The following is a 21,620-nucleotide window of genomic DNA, read 5'->3' as shown; positions in this document are numbered from 1 at the left end:
ATAGATTGTGCATTAAACAGTAACGTAATGTTTAACATAATGAAGTTGCAGGACTGTTGATGGGACTGGTGGCGAGTTCTTGCCACATCGGGTCTTTAAAGACATCTTGTAATGTTTGCTTCGTGGAGTATGTGATAAGCGACGAGAGTTGTAGCAGGACAACTTCACCATGGCAACGTCTGCTCACAAAGGATCATCAGCGTTAGAAGATGTAGAATAGAGAATAGAATAGACAGTACTTTTTTGATCCCTGGGGGGAATTCATCACCACAGTTCGCTCACAATAAACAATAAACACTTAATTATTTTTTTTACATGTGAATAATATAAATACAGTCTATTATACAGCATTATTCACATGTGAATAATATAAATACAGTATATTATACAGCATTATTCACATGTGAATAATATAAATACAGTCTATTATACAGCATTATTTACATGTGAATAATATAAATACAGTCTATTATACAGCATTATTCACATGTGAATAATATAAATACAGTCTATTATATAGCATTATTCGCATGTGAATAATATAAATACAGTCTATTATACAGCATTATTCACATGTGAATAATATAAATACAGTCTATTATACAGCATTATTTACATGTGAATAATATAAATACAGTCTATTATACAGCATTATTCACATGTGAATAATATAAATACAGTCTCTTATACAGCATTATTCACATGTGAATAATATAAATACAGTCTATTATACAGCATTATTCACATGTGAATAATATAAATACAGTCTATTATACATTTAAGTACAGTCAAAAAGGAACATATGCATTATACAGTCTGATGGCTGTCGGTATGAACAAGATTAGACAACATTAAAGTACCAGTAGAGTGGAAAAAAAACACTTTATATGCTTAATTATGTTTCATTGTATCACTTAAACCAGGGGTGGCAAACTCATTTTAGCTCAGGGGCCGCATGGAGGAAAATCTGTGCACACACGAGCCGGACTATTAAAATCATGGCATTAAAACTAAAAAATAAAGACAACTTCAGATGGTTTTCTTTGTCTTACTTTGGCCCAAAAAAAAAAACATACTCTGAAAATATTACAATAAAAATATAGAAAAAAATACCAGTAGAGGTAAAGAACCATGAAAGAAAGAAGAAAGTTAATGAATGTTTGTAACTGAATACATTTACATATTCATAAAAAAATTTGTTTTCTTTTGAATTATTTTTTTTAATTAATTAAGTAACGTTTATGACAACCTTTTTCCAAAATATAGAATGTGAGATATAACAGGATAATGCATACATTTATCATTTGTTTTCAAAACGGTTACAAAAAAGTGGGACCCCAAAAATTGACTGCGGGACCTAATTTTTATGACTTGATGGGGTCCCTGGCAACTCATTTTGAAAATTCCTAGCGCCAACACTGATGGAGGAATTGGTGCGTGCAAAACAGCAGCAGGCGGCTGTGGCCTGCGGGCCGGTTCTAATACTAATCAAATATCATCCCGGGGGCCGTAGATAATTCATTCGTGGGCCGGATCTGGCCGACGGGTCTTGACTTTGACACATAGGCATTAAACCATACCCAATTGTGTTTACATTCCGCAAAGTCTATGAAAATATTGTTTAAACATCACAAAATGCCACAAATTCAGTCAGCCATTTTGAAGATTTTCGGCTATTTCCGGAGATTGACGTCACTGGAGGAACGCTTCTGCACTGGCCATTTTATCAGAACAGTCATACTGGAAATACGCAAATATTTGAAACAGATGTGATGTCTATCATTCACAAATCCCTAATAAGCTATGAACACATACGTATTTTCTTTTTTTATGCATTCTAAGTCGTAAATAAATGAATACATAAAAAGTCCGCGAACGTAACAATTGAGTCAAAGGGGGCTCTCTAAATAACCATCCAAAACCTGCCAACAATACTGTATTTACATCTCATGACCTGAATATTAACCAATTATTTGTAATGTTGTTATTATAAGCGCTAACGCAGACAAAGTATTTTTAGTATTGATAACCGAGCGCTAACAATAGTTTATGCTGCACTGGGCTCAAGGAGAGACTTTAACCTCTTAAGGCCCAAGCTCTTTGTTTACATGCTTTTTTTATTTCTCTTTGCTATTTGGGCTTATTGGACCCTAATTAGAATAAAAACTAAAAATCATCTTTTGATATGATGTACTGTATTTTTCGGCGTATAAGTCGCTCCGGAGTATAAGTCGCCCTGGCCAAAAATGCATAATAAAGAAGAAAAAAAAACATATATAAGTCGCACTGGAGTATAAGTCGCATTTTGGGGGGAAATTTATTTGATAAAACCAAACACCAAGAATAGACATTTGAAAGGCAATTTAAAATAAATAAAGAATAGTGAACAACAGGCTGAATAAGTGTACGTTATATGACGCATAATTAACCAACTGAGAACGTGCCTGGTATTTTAACGTAACATATTATGGTAAGAGTCATTCAAAAAACTATAACATATAGAACATGCTATACGTTTACCAAACAGTCATTCAAAAAACTATAACATATAGAACATGCTATACGTTTACCAAACAATCTGTCACTCCTAATCGCTAAATCCCATGAAATCTTATACGTCTAGTCCCTTACGTGAATGAGCTAAATAATATTATTTGATATTTTACGCTAATGTGTTAATAATTTCACACATAAGTCGCTCCTGAGTATAAGTCGCACCACCGACCAAACTATGAAAAAAACTGCAACTTATAGTCCGAAAAATACGGTACTTAGTCCATAAGTACACAAACGTGTACTTCATGTGTAGTGACATGATAATTTTTATTTTCCAAATTCCATTGTATGTTTTACTCTTCTGACACCACCAGATGACAGTATAAGTGTCCATATGTCAGCATAAAACACCAATTGAGTAGTGTACACAATTTTGGAAATAAAAGCTAAAAGGTGCTGTCCACGCATGTGGCCACTAAGGCCTTTAGAGTAATTATAAAATGAAACTGAAGATGGCAGTAATGCAACATATGTGGATGTAAACGGCTGTAAAACTGTAAAGAAGAAGAATATTATGTTTTGTTTGCTGCCGTTTCTGCTCCCGCTGCATCACGTCTCGACTCGTCAAAGTTATTTTACATTTTAAATCATGCCTCTCATCTGGATATTAGGAGGTTTTTAGCCATGAATCTAGAAGTTGTTCATCTGTGACATTCGATTTATACTATGAGATGGAGACAAACACACAGAACCGAAGACAGTGTCAGCAGGAACTTTTTTAACCCTTTGCCGTGTGGATTAAAATGAATTATTCATCGAAACGAGAAGCTATGGACCTCCTGTCAGTCGCCATCGAAGTAAGAGCAGACATTGTACAGTAGGCAATTGTTTTATTATGTTTGTAGTTTGTATTTCTTGTTAAACTGCTACATGATGCTGAGAGGTTCACTAAAGCTGGCTCTGTTTAGCAGAGCTTCTAAAACTTGGAGCTCATCCTCATTATATTCAGGTTAAAAAATGTGAGGTTCTGGACCATCATTTGACCCAATGGTCAGTAAATAAAAACTTAGAAAAGGGACATCCAAATTGTGATTTTTATTTATTCAGATTCTATATCAATTCATAATTTTTGAGAATCAATTTAAGAAAAAAAAGGTTTATTGTTTTTTTTTCAATAATAAATGTTTGGCATAAACAACTATTACTAATATTATTATTATTATTGATAATGTTGCTTTTTATTCATGTTAGTTTTTGTATTTATTAGGGACCGTAATTTCCCTTTGGGACAGAGGACCCTATTGTAATTGTAAGGTTTTATTATTTTTATACCGGCCGCCTCTTTGAGCTGTAATTTTACCCCCTTAACATGCTTCAAAACTCACCAAATTGGACACACACATCAGGACTGGCGAAAATTGCCATCTAATGAAAAAAACCTAACCCCAAAACTCAAAATTGCGCTATAGCGCACCCTAGGAAAAAACACAGACAAAACTGTCTATAACTTCAAGTAGGAATGTCGTAGAGACATAAAACAAAAATCTCTATGTAGGTCTCACTTAGACCTAGATTTCATACACTGACATCCTTCAGCAAAAATCAACAGGAAGTTGGCAATTTGCCCTTCAAAACAAAAGTTTTGTAAAAACGGTCACTTTTGCCTCTTTGAGCTGTAATTTGACCCCCTTAGCATGCTTCAAAACTCACCAAACTGGACACACACATCAGGACTGGTGAAAATCGCAACCTAATAAAAACACCAAACCCCAAAACTCAAAATTGTGCTCTAGCGCCTCCTAGGAAGAAAACACAGACAAAACTGCTCCTATGAAGAAAACAGACAAAACTGCCTGCAACTTCCAGTAGGAATGTCAGAGACATGAAACAAAAACCTCTATGCAGGTCTCACTTAGACCTACATTTCTAAAATTGACGACCCACAGCAAAAATCAACAAAGTTTGCAATTCCCCCTTCAAAACAAAAGTTTTGTAAAAAACGGTCACCTTTTTTCAAACATTATCTCCTCTGAGCGCGTTTGTCGTGTCGGCTTCAAACTAGCACAGGAGAGAGATTGAACCCTTCTGATTAAAAGTTGACAAAAGAGTTTTAATTTAGTATTGTGTTTTATGTCTTCTAAATTGTTTTGTACATTTTGTATCCTAAATATTGTAAAACTGGGATTGGGTTGGAGTTGCTCTATTTTCATTTATTAGATTGACTGATATTCTGTGACTTTTGTAAATACATTTTTAAAAACAAGTTTTTTTTAGGACAACACTGCGCGTTTAAGTTGCACGTCAGCCGTCAAGCTTTGGTAACCTGTAACCTGTTTTGAAAAGTTTTTATCATAATTTAAATCATACTTACCAACCTTGAGATCTCCGAATTCGCATTATCCTGGTAGCGGGGGTGTATATTGTAACGTCCCGGAAGAGTTAGTGCTGCAAGGGGTTCTGGGTATTTGTTCTGTTGTGTTTATGTTGTGTTACGGTGCGGATGTTCTCCCGAAATGTGTTTGTCATTCTTGTTTGGTGTGGGTTCACTGTGTGGCGCATATTTGTAACAGTGTTAAAGTTGTTTATACGGCCACCCTCAGTGTGACCTGTATGGCTGTTGACCAAGTATGCGTGGATTCACTCATGTGTGTGTAAAAGCCGCATATGTAATGTGGCTGGGCCGGCACGCTGTTTGTATGGAGGAAAAGCGGATGTGACGACAGGTTGTAGAGGACGCTAAAGGCGGTGCCTTTAAGGCACGCCCCCAATATTGTTGCCCGGGTGGAAATCGGGAGAAATTCGGGAAAAAGGTTGCCCCGGGAGATTTTCGGGAGGGGCACTGAAGTTCGGGAGTCTCCCGGGAAAATCAGGAGGGTTGGCAAGTATGATTTAAATACCCAATAATATACTGTAGTACGAGAATCATGTTGAATCGAGAATTGATTCTGAATGGAATCGTGAGGTGCCCAAAGATTCCCACCTCTAATGGTCAGTAAATAAAAACATAAAAAAAGTGACACAATTATCAGTAAAAACTCACAATGCCGTTCTGGACGCTGAAGCCCAGCTGGTATCTGAGGTCCGGCCTGCGAATCAGCACCATAGTGACAGGTGGGCAGCGGACTATGTTCATCTTGATCCTGCACTGACATTTCAGTCCCTGGAGGAAGAACAAGACTGATTGGCCACAAAACACTCAGCAAGTTCCGACATGCGTGGAGAAAGCCGCCGTACTTTAATGATGCTTTGGCAGGTGCTGAGCGGCAAACCGACCAAGCTGGTCCCGTTGATCGTCATGATTTGGTCGCCGATGTTGAGTCGGCCGGACTTCTCGGCAGGACCGCCGTGCATCAGGCTGGCGATGATGACGGTGGGGAGGATGGATCCCCAACCCGACTCCACGATGACCACGCCCACAAGCTCTCCTTTCTGTTTCTCAATGTAAACCTAACAAGAAAAGATCTGATGACCTCATCAGTTAAATTGCATTAAGAAACAAGCAAAACAAATGTTTACAAATACCAATAAACTTAAACAGCTGGACTTGTTGCTCGATAAAAAAAGCAATTCAAACATTGATCTCATAAAGTGGGCAATAAGACTAATCTAGAAGAGTCTGAATTCAAGGTGCAGCTGTAGAGCGGTTATCCAGAAACTTGAGGGTTCCTGGTTTTATTTCAGTTTCCGCTAATGTAGTCATTGCCTTTGTGTCCTTGGGCAGGACACTAAACCCACATTGCCCTCTTGGATGCCCACACATTTAAGCTTAACCTACCGAGAAGCCGAACCATGAGGAGCCAGATACGGTCCCCGGGCGCTACACAATGGCTGCCCACTGTTCCGGTCATGCTTAAAATGACCAAAATACGGTAAATATTGTACATATTTCTCCGTAATATTACATATTATATTACGGACAATACCCAGGACATTTTTGGGGGGACTATGTGTTAGAGTAATTGTTTCTAAATTATCACAAAAGCTTTGTATTACATTGAGTTCCTGGCAGGGAGACGGGAGCTGTCTTTGGGGCCTACCCGGAGGAAGGCTGGTAAAACTCCACTGTGATTTCAAAGCGGACAGATGGCAGGATCTGCCCAATTTCCAGACGAACTCTTTTTGAAGAATTTTACGAACTCTCTTTGAACTATTTTATGGAACTCTTTTTGAACTATTTTACGACCTCTTCTTTTGAACTGTTCGGTAACCAAAGGCAACGCTGTTTACGACCCACTTCCCTCTGGAAGCAGCTGTGGTCAGGTGGGGCGAGACAGTCAAATAAAGAAGGAGGAGTGCAATATTTTGGCAGAGCGTGGTGCAAGACTGTACAGAGAGTACAGCGGCCGCGTCTCTCCTCAAAATTGAGTCCAAATGTAATTCTGTCTCTGTTTGATTCTTTGCTTCTTGTCTTGTTTAATAGATGTCATCAGTGTTTGAACCTGACACTATGTCTCCCAGCTGGTATGGAAACGCCTCGGGATACCATGGGTGGAGCTGGACAAAGTGGCCGGGGAGAGGGAAGTCTGGGCTCCTCTGCTGCCCCCATGACCCGACCCCGGATAAGCGGAAGAAGATGGATGGATGGATGGATGGATCGTATGACAGCGCCAGTTAAAACACATGTTTAGAAGGTCATAATCAGACTACGAAAATATTCAATTAACAATTCCTACTTCGCAGGAATTAATTTACCATTGTCAAGCCTGGGACCAATTCACAGCAGTAAAATAAGGGTTTACTGCATCCCAAAGTCCTCCGCTGCCACCTGCTGGTGCACTTACATCTCTACAGTTCTCTGATTTGGAGAAGTGGATGAGGTCGTCGTTGTACATGTCCTGAGTGTTGAGCAGGTCGCTGTACTCCCTCTGACTCAGATCCTCTGGGTCGATGCCGTTGGCCCTGAGAAACTCCTGGTAGGCCACGCTGAAGGATTGACCGATGGACTGAGCAATCAGCTGAGCCTGGAGGAAAGATGACGCACAAAAACAGTACCTGAACTTAACAATAACTTTTAACAGCAGCACATATAAAAACATGATTTGATTGTATTTCTTATTTTCATCATTACCTTCATTTGCTTATTGGCTAGGAAAAAGTAAGCAAATACAAACCCCGTTTCCATATGAGTTGGGAAATTGTGTTAGATGTAAATATAAACAGAATACAATGATTTGCAAATCATTTTCAACCCATATTCAGTTGAATATGCTACAAAGACAACATATTTGATGTTCAAACTGATAAACCTTTTTTTTTTTTTTTTGCAAATAATCATTAACTTTAGAATTTGATGCCAGCAACACGTGACAAAGAAGTTGGGAAAGGTGGCAATAAATACTGATAAAGTTGAGGAATGCTCATCAAACACTTATATGGAACATCCCACAGATGTGCAGGCTAATTGGGAACAGGTGGGTGCCATGATTGGGTATAAAAACAGCTTCCCAAAAAATGCTCAGTCTTTCACAAGAAAGGATGGGGCGAGGTACACCCCTTTGTCCACAACTGCGTGAGCAAATAGTCAAACAGTTTAAGAACAACGTTTCTCAAAGTGCAATTGTAAGAAATGTAGGGATTTCAACATCTACGGTCCATAATATCATCAAAAGGTTCAGAGAATCTGGAGAAATCACTCCACGTAAGCGGCATGGCCGTAAACCAACATTGAATGACCGTGACCTTCGATCCCTCAGACGGCACTGTATCAAAAACCGACATCAATCTCTAAAGGATATCACCACATGGACTCAGGAACACTTCAGAAAACCACTGTCACTAAATACAGTTGGTCGCTACATCTGTAAGTGCAAGTTAAAGCTCTCCAATGCAAAGCGAAAGCCATTTATCAACAACATCCAGAAACGCCGCCGGCTTCTCTAGGCCCGAGATCATCTAAGATGGACTCATGCAAAGTGGAAAAGTGTTCTGTGGTCTGACGAGTCCACATTTCAAATTGTTTTTGGAAATATTCGACATCCTGTCATCCGGACCAAAGGGGAAGCGAACCATCCAGACTGTTATCGACGCAAAGTTCAAAAGCCAGCATCTGTGATGGTATGGGGGTGCATTAGTGCCCAAGGCATGGGTAACTTAAACATCTGTGAAGGCACCATTAATGCTGAAAGGTACATACAGGTTTTGGAACAACATATGCTACCATCTAAGCGCCGTCTTTTTCATGGACGCCCCTGCTTATTTCAGCAAGACAATGCCAAGCCACATTCAGCACGTGTTACAACAGCGTGGCTTCGTAAAAAAAGAGTGCGGGTACTTTCTTGGCCCGTCTGCAGTCCAGACCTGTCTCCCATCGAAAATGTGTGGCGCATTATGAAGCGTAAAATACGACAGCGGAGACCCCGTACTGTTGAACGACTGAAGCTCTACATAAAACAAGAATGGGAAAGAATTCCACTTTCAAAGCTTCAACAATTAGTTTCCTCACTTCCCAATCGCTTATTGGGGGATGTAACACAGTGGTGAATATGCCCTTTCCCAACTACTTTGGCACGTGTTGCAGCCATGAAATTCTAAGTTAATTATTATTTGCAAAAAAAAAAATAAAGTTTATGAGTTTGAACATCAAATATCTTGTCTTTGTAGTGCATTCAATTGAATATGGGTTGAAAAGGATTTGCAAATCATTGTATTCCGTTTATATTTACATCTAACACAATTTCCCAACTCATATGGAAACGGGGTTTGTAAAAAAAACAGCAGCAGAAAATAACATTATAATAAGTAATAAAACTCACATCCTCAGACTCAAAGACGTGACAAATCATTCTGTAGACGCGTCTGTCATCATTGGACATGGAGCTTTGCTCAGCTGTGTTGTTCAGGCTTTCCTGAGCGCTGCGAGAACGAACCATCTTCCCTCGGGCCATCAGAACCACCATGTTGCCAATGTCAGCGATGTAGGAGATGGTCCTTAGCGGCAGATCCATTAAAGACTCCTGGTGGACCACACAACTTTTTCAACAGTGCTTCAAAAGACAACTTACTTTAGGAGTACTTTTTATATAATCTATTGATATTAAATTGATGATTGAATGTGTATTATTGTTTTATACACTATTGTGAAGATGTACTAAAATGTGCATTATTGTTTTTGTATAAACTATTAATAATCAGAATCAGCTTTATTGGCCAAGTAAAAGGAGGTATATAATTGTTTTTGTATTACTATACTGCACTGACGTGCAGTCAGGTGAGGCAGTTGAGGCGAGGCTTCACGTGCCATCATGGAAAGAACAAAAATGTAAAAAGAAAAAAAAGTGATTATACTATAAAGTTATTTTCCATTTAACTTCACCAGTTTTAGATTATTTTTATTCAAAATCGCTGAATTTTCACATTTGCCGTTCAAATACTGAGAAGAGACTTGCGGTGAGTCACCAGCCAGTTGAGCCACGTCACTCAGTGCCTCAACATGGATTGCGCAATGACTCGGCGCACTGCTGGCCTGCTGTGCAGTGAGACCGTATTGCTATATGAATTATATTATACATTTCCATAGTTTAGTTAGCTGAGGTATATAATGTACAGTGTATTTTGTCAACAACTGTATGTGTGTAACGTATTTCTTGTGCTGAGCAATCATAAAACGGCTGCGAAGACGCACTGTGTGAGGCTCGCAGTAATCTCGCCTCCTGGTGGTAGAGGGCGCTAGTGATCCCAGCAATCATTTTTGCGACTACTCGGCTGCAGAATAAGTGACAACAAGCAACAACAGTTAGCGATCGTTTATTTTTTCCTCTCGCCTGGACTTTTAACATGGAGGATTACATATCTAAAATAAAACAGTTTTCTAAACTGGACTTTCAATCGAAGCAGGAGGTAATAATTGAAGGAAGATCTCCATCGAGACAGAGAGACTTTTAAAACTGAAGAAAGATAACGAAGACTTCTATAAACAAGTTATCGATGCTTTTGTTCAGAAGGAGCAACACATGGACTTCATTTATAAGTAAAGGTAAGACCATAAAAACGCTTTTTTTTATTAAATGTGCTTTTTTGTGTGCTACAGTTTGTATGTGTAAAGTTAAAGTTAAGTTAAAGTACCAATGATTGTCACACACACTAGGTGTGGTGAAATGTGTCCTCTGCATTTGACCCATCCCCTTGCTCACCCCCTGGGAGGTGAGGGGAGCAGTGGGCAGCAGCGGCGCCGCACCCGGGAATCATTTTTGGTGATTTAACCCCCAATTCCAACCCTTGATGCTGAGTGCCAAGCAGGGAAGAATGCTGGTATGAGCTTTTAAACATAACCCGTTAACTGCTGCCAATCAAATGGTGAATAAGATACTCTTTAGGGTTCATATGTTTGTAAATCTGACTGTGATGAAGTCAGTGCCTCACCAGCCATCAACCTCACCGCACGTCACTGCTATACTGATAAACAGTATGAAAGAAATTATTTAATTAAAAATTTAATTCATTATTTACCTGAGTGTCTGCATTGAGGACTTTGATTCTTTGCGTGGACATGAAAAGATCCACTTCAGCAGTGGATGGAGTTTCACTGTCAGGACTCTGTTGAGTATAAAAAAAAAAAAGTTTTCAGTTTTCACAGACAACAACTGTAAGGTCTCAAAGAGTTATTACAAACTTTATTTTAACTTCAAAACAAAGTTTGAATAAACAATTTACCTTTTTCCTGTTTTTTGCTTGCTTTTGCGCCGCCTGCAGAGTCAAAAAGCACAACTCAGAATTCAGTTTTTTGGGGCTGGGGGACAGTGTCATTATGTTGTATAAGGAAATCAGGGGAAACATTACTCTTTCCAATGACATAAGGCGACTAATAGATGCATGTAAATCAGTCACCAGAGACATTATAATAGTTGCACATGAAAAACTTTCAGGCATAGACGACTATGATAGTGAGAAAGTGAAGACACGTCTCCATGAGCTGGTTGTACCAGACTATGCTCAATCCATTCATAGTTCATCAGTCACACACTCAAATAATTGTTTCTAAGTTATCACAAAAACTTTGTGTTACACTGAGTGCCTGGTGAGAAGCAAAAGCTGTCTTTGAAACCTACCAAGAATAAGGCTCGTAAAACTCCACTGTGTAGGGGGGAAGCAGCATGAAGGTGTTCTGTTTTCTTTCATGTATTGCAATCAAACAGTAAGATATTGTCTGACCCAAGAACAACAAAAGCGAAGAGGAAGCAGGACCAGACTCCCCTCTAGGCGACCTTTTTTTGAACCTCCTTTTTCAACTGTTTTACGAACCTCTTTTTGGACTCTTTTACAACCTTTTCTGTGAACTGTTTACGACCTTTTCTTTAGAATTGTTGTAATCAAAGGCGATAGCTGTTTACGACCTCAACCCTTAGAAGCAGCTGTTGTCATGTGGTCAGAGAAAGTCCAAATAAAGGGGAAGGCGTGCAATCTTTTGGCAGAGCGTGCTGAGACACTGTGCGGTGGTACAGTGTCCGTGCGTCTCTCCTCAAATTGAGCCAAATTTAATTCTGTCTCTGTTTAATTCTTTGCTTCTTGTCTTGTTTAATAAATGTCATCAGTGTTTGAACCTGATAACTCTTCTGCCAGTACATCATACTCTGCAAGGTCAGTAGTAGCTGGCAAGAGAACAGAGGCTGCAGCAGAACTCCCGACAAAGGAAGTAGAGTATGAAGTGTTACTAGAAGACGAAAAACAAATGGAAAAGATTAAACTTTTAGAGAAAAGGTAAAGAAAGGACAAACATGAGTTAGAGAAACTAAAGGCTAAAAAGGAGTTAAAGGCTGCTCAAGCGATACTAAGGACTTATGATCAAGAAATAAAGAATGAATATAGTGTTCACAGTATTGACATACGCAGAGCAGGTCAGAAGTCTCCTACAGTTTCTGCTCCCATTCAAGACCCTAACAGTAACGTGGTGTTAACCTCATCTCTACAAACAGACGTCCTTTACTTAGCTCAAGCAGTGCAAGACAGTATTGTCATTAACAGACTGCCAATGCCAGAGCCCTCCATTGTCACTGGTGACCCAATCCAGTTCATTGAGTGGAAAGCTTAATTTGCTGCCTTCATTGATAAAAAGAACATTGCACCTGCTGACAAACTGCACTAATTAAGGAGATACTGTACAGGTAAAAGCCAGTAAATTAGAATATTTTGAAAAACTTGATTTATTTCAGTAATTGCATTCAAAAGGTGTAACTTGTACATTATATTTATTCATTGCACACAGACTGATGCATTCAAATGTTTATTTCATTTAATTTTGATGATTTGAAGTGGCAACAAATGAAAATCCAAAATTCCGTGTGTCACAAAATTAGAATATTACTTAAGGCTAATACAAAAAAGGGATTTTTAGAAATGTTGGCCAACTGAAAAGTATGAAAATGAAAAATATGAGCATGTACAATACTCAATACTTGGTTGGAGCTCCTTTTGCCTCAATTACTGCGTTAATGCGGCATGGCATGGAGTCGATGAGTTTCTGGCACTGCTCAGGTGTTATGAGAGCCCAGGTTGCTCTGATAGTGGCCTTCAACTCTTCTGCGTTTTTGGGTCTGGCATTCTGCATCTTCCTTTTCACAATACCCCACAGATTTTCTATGGGGCTAAGGTCAGGGGAGTTGGCGGGCCAATTTAGAACAGAAATACCATGGTCCGTAAACCAGGCACGGGTAGATTTTGCGCTGTGTGCAGGCGCCAAGTCCTGTTGGAACTTGAAATCTCCATCTCCATAGAGCAGGTCAGCAGCAGGAAGCATGAAGTGCTCTAAAACTTGCTGGTAGACGGCTGCGTTGACCCTGGATCTCAGGAAACAGAGTGGACCGACACCAGCAGATGACATGGCACCCCAAACCATCACTGATGGTGGAAACTTTACACTAGACTTCAGGCAACGTGGATCCTGTGCCTCTCCTGTCTTCCTCCAGACTCTGGGACCTCGATTTCCAAAGGAAATGCAAAATTTGCTTTCGTCAGAAAACATGACTTTGGACCACTCAGCAGCAGTCCAGCTCTTTTTTTCCTTAGCCCAGGTGAGACGCTTTTTGCACTGTTTCTTGGTCAACAGTGGCTTGACACGAGGTATGCGGCAGTTGAAACCCATGTCTTTCAAGCGTCTCTTGGTGGTGGATCTTGAAGCACTGACTCCAGCAGCTGTCCACTCCTTCTGAATCTCCCCCACATTTTTGAATGGGTTTTTTTTCACAATCTTGACCAGGGCGCGGTGATCCCTATCGCTTGTACACTTTTTCTGACCACAGTTTTTCCTTCCCTTTGCCTCTCCATTAATTTGTTTGGACACAGAGCTCTGAGAACAGCCAGCCTCTTCAGCAATAGCCTTTTGTGTCTTTCCCTCCTTGTGCAATGTGTCGATGGTTGCCTTTTGGACAGCTGTCAAATCTGAAGTCTTCCCCATGTTTGTGTAGGCTTCAGAACTGGACTGAGAGACCATTTAAAGCCCTTTGCAGGTGTTTTGAGTTAATCAGCTGATTAGTTTGTGGCACCAGGTGTCTTCAAAATTTAACCCTTACACAATATTCTAATTTTGTGACACACGGAATTTTGGATTTTCATTTGTTGCCACTTCAAATCATCAAAATTAAATGAAATAAACATTTGAATGCATCAGTCTGTGTGCAATGAATAAATATAATGTACAAGTTACACCTTTTGAATGCAATTACTGAAATAAATCAAGTTTTTCAAAATATTCTAATTTACTGGCTTTTACCTGTATGTAGGAGGTCCAGTTCGAAAGACACTTGAAGGCATCTTCTACCGAAATGACAGTGACGTATACAAAGATTCATAGGAATGCCTTAACCAAAGGTATGGACATTCATTTGTCATACAAAAGGCATTCAGAGAAAGGCTGGCAAAATGGCCAAAGAGACAAACAAAGGACTCTACAGGATTTAGGCATTTGCTGATTTTATTCAAACATGTTACGAGGCCATGCCCCACGTTGAAGGCTTAAACATTCACAGTCGTTGAGACTGTGAGGAGAACCAAAAACTTGTACAAAAGTAACCTGATTGGCCAGCCGCATAGATGGAAACGTCAAGTAACTCACCACATTAGAGAAAGTGGGAACTTCCTATTTGAAGGATTTTCTGAGTTCGTTTTGTCTGAAGCAGAGATAGTGTGTAACCCCATCACATCATTTCAGGCTCTCCACTCTACAGACTTCTCTACAAGGACAGTCAAGAATTACCAAAGGGAAAAAGACCCACATCCACTGTTCTCCACACGCAATCAGTTGCAGAGACTGACAACACAAAACAAAGGTCAAATGTCAAACCACCCTGCATGCGTTGTCAAGACAGCGGTCACAAACTTCACAGTTGCTTTCAATTTAAAGGCAAATCAATTGAGGAACGGAGACAGTTTATAAAAGAGTAAAAACTCTGTTATGGCTGTCTTAAACCAGACCTCAATGCAAAGGACTGAAGTTTGTAAGAAAAAAACACCCTACCTCTCTGCACGACTTCAACTGTGACAATGATAAATTGGCCACGAACCCAACTCAGAGCACCACAGAAAAGGCTGCAACTACCCTGGCTCTAAATACGGAAACCAACAAACAATGTGTAAACACATCTATGGTTGTACCAGTATGAGTTTCTTCAGAGCCACACCCAGGTAAAGAAAATATAGTTTATGCACTCTTAAGACACTGAAAGTGACTCTGTATTTATTGACCAAGATGTGTCAAATAGTCTTAATGCTAAGTCTACACCAGGGGTCGGCAACCTTTACCAGTCAAAGAGCCATTTTGACCAGTTTCACAAATTATAGAAAACAATGGGAGCCGCAAAATTTTTTTGAAATTTTAAATGAAATAACACAGCACACGAAGTTTTTTTTTGCTTTGTGCTATGTATAACCAGGGGTCTCAGACACGCTGCCCACACCTTTATGTGGAATTTGAAAGCTGGTTCGGCACGCGGGTTTTAAATGAATGGCGCTTGTCAGCGTCATTCGTGCCGTGATGGTACAGCATATAGCACCCAGCGTGCCTGATCAGCCATACGTTGTATGAGGCTTCCGCTTAGCTCACGTAGGTGACAGCAAGGCATACTTGGTCAACAACCACACAGCTCACACTGACGGTGGCGGTATAAAAAAAAACTTTAACACTCTTACTAATAATGCGCCACACTGTGAACCCACACCAAACAAGAATGACAAACAAATTTCGGGAGAACATCTGCACCGTAACACAACATAAACACAACAGGAGAAATACCCAGAATCCCATGCAGCCCTAACTCTTCCGGGATACATTATATACCCCCGCTACCAAACCCCGCCCACCTCAACCGACGCACAGAGAGGGGGGCGGGGGGGCGGGGGGGGGGTTGATGTGTGAGGGAGCAGGGTTAGGGTGGGGGCGGGGTTTGGTGGTAGCAGGGGTGTATAATGTAGCCCGGAAGAGTCAGGGCTGCATGGGATTCTGGGTGTTTGTTCTGTTGTGTTTATGTTGTGTTAAGGTGCAGATGTTCTCCCGAAATGTGTTTGTCATTCTTGTTTGTTTTTGGTTCAAAGTGTGGCGAATTATTAGTAAGAGTGTTAAAGTTGTTTTATATGACCACCGTCAGTGTAACCTGTGTGGCTGTTGACTAAGTATGCCTTGCTGTCACGTACGTGTGCAAGATGAAGATGTATATTGTATAACAAGTGTTGGGCTGGCACGCTGTTAATACAGATTTTAGAGGGCGCCAAATGTTGTACCATCATGGCACGCCCTTATTATAGCCATAAGGGTGAAAATCGGTGAATATTAATCCCGGGAGTTTTCTGCGAGAGGCACTGAAATCCGGAAGTCTCACGGGAAAATTGGGGGGTTCAGCAATTAAGCTGCTGAGCCGCATCAGAGTGATCAAAGAGCCGCATGCGGCTCCGGAGCCGCGGGTTGCCGACCCCTGGTCTACACCAATAAAGTTAAAGCTCTACCACAATGCTTGGTAAATATGCTGTTAAGCCAAGCAAAGGGGTCTCAGGTCTTAAAGTGAGAGGCTATAACTCCTTAGAAACGATAAAACTCCATCCTACGGCAAGGCAATTAAATCCTTTAAAGGTAAGAGTAAATAAAATTCCCCCAGAGTTCGAGTGTGAAGTTAATAGGCTACATTTGCTCAAAGGCCCCGGCTTCAAGGCAGGTAACAGAAGGAGGAGAAAATTAACCTTATGCAGTCCGCACAGCATTGGGCTTGAGTATTGTAGGTGCCACATCATCACACAATAACTCATTAAGCATGTCCACTGTGTGTCACAGAGTTACAGTCAAAGAGTTCCCACTAGTGACTCCAGTTGATGCACTCAAAGTTGTGCTCCAATCTGGTATGCACTTAAATAAACTGAACTGAATCCACTGTAGAGGTCAATGGCCATGACCTTGTTTAGTAAAAAAGTCATATTTGTGAAATACTTTATATAATAACATATTCAACTAGAAATGATGTCCTTACCCTCACTTGGTTCATGGCTTCCTGTGCCTGCTCCATGCGGGCACTCTTTGTAGGCGTCCTCTCCGAAAGAAGGTTGGTACAGCCCAGGTAGGTTGCAGCAAAGATGATGCCATCAATAAGGTCTTCAGGGTCACATGGTCCGGGGACTACACAAATTATATGCACTCATTAGACACACATTTTGCAGTTTCCACTCTTTTGAGATGACTGGTGTGCGTGTTTGAATTTTTGTCAATTAATCCTTCAGAACATTTGTGAGGTTGTAACACAGTATAAAAAAGTACCGTATTTTCTGGACTGTAATACGTAGCATATACTGTCAAAGAAACACGTTCAAGGCTCCCACTAATACAGCGTTGTGGTGATTACTATTTTTCAAGCACTTATTTTTACTATACTCATCTGCCATACGTGGAAAGCCGGATTGTGAAAATAATGCCTGTATTAAACCAGTCCTCAAGGACCCCACTTTAAATTAATATATCATTCATATACTGGAAATCATTAAATACATTGCTTTATACAGTATTTAGATTGCCATGAACCAAATGTACAATTGTAACGTATTATGTAATGTGTGCAAATAAAATCATGGGGGTGGAGGTGAGAAAAAGTGTCTACTCACTATCCACAAATGTGGGAAATGGAGGAAGAGATCTGCGTATCTGTAAAAAGACAAAGAATACCTATCACATGTTGTTTTCTGGTTCCTGTGATTGCTGTATCTTCTTGCTACCCACACAAATATCAAATATATTAATTTTTTTCTGATTCCTGTGATTGCTGTATCTGCTTGCTTGTAGAGGTGGGAATATTTGGCCACCTCACGATCCGATTACGATTACGATTCAAAAGCTACGATTCTATTAAAAATCGATTATTGATTCATCTTTAATTTATGTATATTGATGCAGTTTTACATTTCATTTCACTAAATGAGTGTGTGGAGGGAGGTGTGGCCAGCGCGCCTGCAGGAGCAAAGGTCACCGCCTCTGTCTATGGTGCTGAGGACAAGCACCATTGGATAGGGGCGGGGCATGTGCTGACGGCGAGACACAGATGGCAGGTGATTAGATTTCACAGGTGGTACGTGTTAATCTAATCATCTGTTGTCTTTAACAGTAAGCGGCCGGGAGCAGGAGGGGAGAGAGAATACGGACGTGGCTGAAAAGTCGCGTCCTGCTGGAGAGAAAACTTTTGATAAAATCTACGTACATTAAAACCTGGTTAAAAACTGCACGCTTGGCTCTGGTGCTGTCTAATAGTGGAACTGCTGGGAAGCGACTTCCACAGAGTGTTTATCACTTGCAACTTAAAAAAAACACGCATTTGTAATAAGAAACAGTTAAATTAATTCCCACATTTATTAAATTGATTAAAAATGTGTGCAAAACTGGAACATACCGTATTTTTTGGACTATAAGTCGCAGTTTTTTTCATAGTTTGGCCGGGGGTGCGACTTATACTCAGGAGCGACTTATGTGTGAAATTATTAACACATTACCGTAAAATATCAAATAATATTATTTAGCTCATTCACGTAAGAGACTAGACGTATAAGATTTCATGGGATTTAGCGATTAGGAGTGACAGATTGTTTGGCAAACGTATAGCATGTTCTATATGTTATAGTTATTTGAATGACTCGTACCATAATATGTTACGTTAACATACCAGGCACGTTCTCAGTTGTTTATTTATGCCTCATATACCGTACACTTATTCAGCCTGTTGTTCACTATTCTTTATTTATTTTAAATTGCTTTTCAAATGTCTATTCTTGGTGTTGGGTTTTATCAAATAAATTTCCCCCAAAAATGCAACTTATAGTCCAGTGCGACTTATATATGTTTTTCCTTCTTTATTATGCATTTTCGGCAGGTGCGACTTATACTCCGGTGCGACTTATACTCCGAAAAATACGGTAAGTGCCTTAAAATAAAGCAGCTGCAGTCAGCCAAATTTTAGAACGGTCTGCATTAAATAAATAAATTATCGATTATTGACGTTTACTAATCGATTCTATAATCCTGCATGTCCAAAATGCGATGCATCCAAAAATCGATTATTTCCTCCTCCTCTCCTTGGTATCCACACAAATGTATTGTATATTAAGTTAAAGTACCAATGATTGTCACACACACACTAGGTGTGGCGAAATTGTTCTCTGCATTTGACCCATCACCCTTGGGGGAGGGGAGCAGTGGGCAGCAGCGGCGACCGCGCCCGGGAATCATTTTTGGTGATTTAACCCCCAATTCCAACCCTTGATGCTGAGTGCCAAGCAGGGAGGTAATAGGTCCCATTTTTATAGTCTTTGGTATGACTCGGCCAGGGTTTGAACTCACAACCGACCGATCTCAGGGCGGACACTCTAACCACTAAAATATTGTTTCCTGTAATTGCTGTATTTCCTTGCTATCCACACAAAGGTAAAATACATTAAATATTGTGTAGTTACTGGACTTGTGTGGTCGTCACAGATTGTCCATAACAAACACCATGTTCAAAAATAAGGTTGTCCATACGTGCACCTGGCACAAGGACACCCTGGGCCTTATTTTGATGATCGACTCTGTGGTCGTGTCGTCAGATTTGGGGACCCATGTCTGGGACACTTGGGTGAAGAGAAGGGTGGAGCTGTCAACCAATCACCACTTGGTGGTGAGTTGGCTCCAATGGTGGGGAAGGATGCCAGTCAGACCTGGCAGCCCCAAACATATGTGAGTGTGTGCTAGAAACATCTGGCGCAGTCTCCCGTTGGAAGGAGTTCCAATTCCCACCTGTGGGAAAGCGTTGGCCTTATATATGAGTACAAGTGGGCCATGTTCCGTGCCTCTTTTATTGAGGCGTCCGATCGTAGCTGTGGCCCTTACGCAAGGTGTTTGGTGCCCCCGCCGGTGGACACCAGACCTGAGTTATGTTGTCAAGCTTGAAAAAGGAGTCCTACTAGGCATTATAGACTTCTGACAGGCACCAAAAGGCCAAGCAGTGCGTGGCATTGGTGGTTGCCGAGGCAAAACTCGGAACTGGGAGGACTTTGGCGAAGCCAAGGAAAACAACTTCCAGACGGCTTCGAAGAGATTCTAGACAACCATGCACCGTCTCAGGTAGGGAAAGCAATTAACTGTGAACACCGTGTATAGTGTTGATGGTGTGCGACAGTATATTGACCTACACTGATTTGGTTTTAGTATTTCTAATGCTCTTGTACGGGCACTCACTTCCTGGACTGATGGCTGCTGTGAAGAAGGCTGAACCTGATGTGACTGATGTGGTGGATGTTGATTCTGTTGGTGATACTGCTGTTGGTGTGCAAGTTTTGGCTGCATGTATGGGTGAGGTTGCTTTGTGACATCCCTCTGTTGTGATGGGCGGCCTTGGTGGTGATGGTTGTTGCTTTGGGGCTGATGTTCAGGATGTTGTTGGGAAAGGGGGACTTTGACGGACTCGTCGCTCAGTGGACTGCAAGAGTCCGGATCACACAATGAGGCATGGTGTGATGGAGACCTTGATGCTGACTGGGAGAAGGACTGAGGAGAAGACTGTAGCAAGGAAACAATGAAAAGAAACAGACCGGTAAGTTAGAATAAACACACTCAATCAAAGACTCGAACAAACACTGAGTGCAATCAATCAAGGACCATGTTGACTGATCAATAGAAATGTGCTGACAAAAATTATGTAGTTATATAACAGTTCAATAACAGATTGGAGAGTTTCATAAACAAAAATAGAATACTCGCTGAGAACCAATATGGATACAGAGCTAATATTTCAACTTTGATGGCTTTAATCGAAATAACAGAAGAAATTACCACTGCAATAGATGGTAAAAATGTGCAGCAGCAATGTTTATGGATCTGACTAAAGCATGTGACACAACTAATCACAATATTTTAATTTAAAAATTAGAATGGTATGACATCAGAGGGTTGGTCCTAAACTGGATTAGAAGCTACTTAACTAACAGGAAACAATACGTAAAGCTAAGCGAACAAACGTCTACAACACTAAATATATTCTGTGGTGTACCACAGGGATCAATACTGGGACCAAAATTGTTCAATCTTTATATAAATGACATCTGTAAAGTTACAAAAGACTTAAAGTTAGTATTATTCGCGGACAATACATCAGTGATTAGTTCAGAAGAGAAGACACAAAAGCCAATACAAACAATAACAGAAGAAAAGAACAAATTAAAAAGATGTTTTGACAAAAACAGACTATCTTTAAACCTCAGTAAAACTAAAATAATGCTAATTGGTAACAGTAGAAGATAAAGTCAAACACAATTACAAATAAACATAATAGAAAATGAAAGAGTAAATGAAACCAAATATGTAAGTATAATGATTGATGTTAAAATGAACTGGAAATCTCATATAAACAATATACAACATAAGGTGGCAAGAAACACGCCAATAATGATTGAAGCTAAAAATTAACCAAAAATCACTTCATATTCTCTACTGCTTACTTGTGTTACCATATCGGAGTAGTTGTGCAGAAATATGGAGAAATAACTACAAAGGTACACTTCATTCATTAATGGTGTTACAAAAAAGATCAGTTAGAATAATTCACAATGTTGGTTAAAGAGAACATTCAAACCCTTTATATATTGAATCGAAAATATTGAAATTCCACAACATAGTGAATTTGCAAACAGCTAAAATT

At 40.1% G+C, this 21,620-nt stretch overlaps 1 protein-coding gene across 1 annotated transcript in view; it reads right to left on the bottom strand.

Moving 5' to 3' along the window:
* LOC133619631 (amyloid-beta A4 precursor protein-binding family A member 1-like) overlaps window positions 1-21,620 on the bottom strand; it is a 54,579-nt gene that overhangs the window by 5,557 nt on the left and 27,402 nt on the right. The window contains exons 3-11 of the mRNA XM_061980775.2: window positions 20,162-20,482; window positions 17,563-17,602; window positions 16,938-17,083; window positions 11,146-11,178; window positions 10,942-11,028; window positions 9,249-9,449; window positions 7,278-7,457; window positions 5,731-5,943; window positions 5,537-5,656 (exon numbers count right to left, since the gene is read on the bottom strand). Coding sequence (XP_061836759.2) covers window positions 5,537-5,656; window positions 5,731-5,943; window positions 7,278-7,457; window positions 9,249-9,449; window positions 10,942-11,028; window positions 11,146-11,178; window positions 16,938-17,083; window positions 17,563-17,602; window positions 20,162-20,482 — 1,341 coding nt within the window. The remainder of the gene's footprint in view (window positions 1-5,536; window positions 5,657-5,730; window positions 5,944-7,277; window positions 7,458-9,248; window positions 9,450-10,941; window positions 11,029-11,145; window positions 11,179-16,937; window positions 17,084-17,562; window positions 17,603-20,161; window positions 20,483-21,620) is intronic.

This window comes from Nerophis lumbriciformis, linkage group LG20 (assembly GCF_033978685.3).
Source record: "Nerophis lumbriciformis linkage group LG20, RoL_Nlum_v2.1, whole genome shotgun sequence".
Classification (NCBI taxonomy): Eukaryota; Metazoa; Chordata; class Actinopteri; order Syngnathiformes; family Syngnathidae; genus Nerophis; species Nerophis lumbriciformis.
Note: the sequence above shows the minus strand (reverse complement) of the source record. Positions and strands in the feature narration are given on the sequence as shown.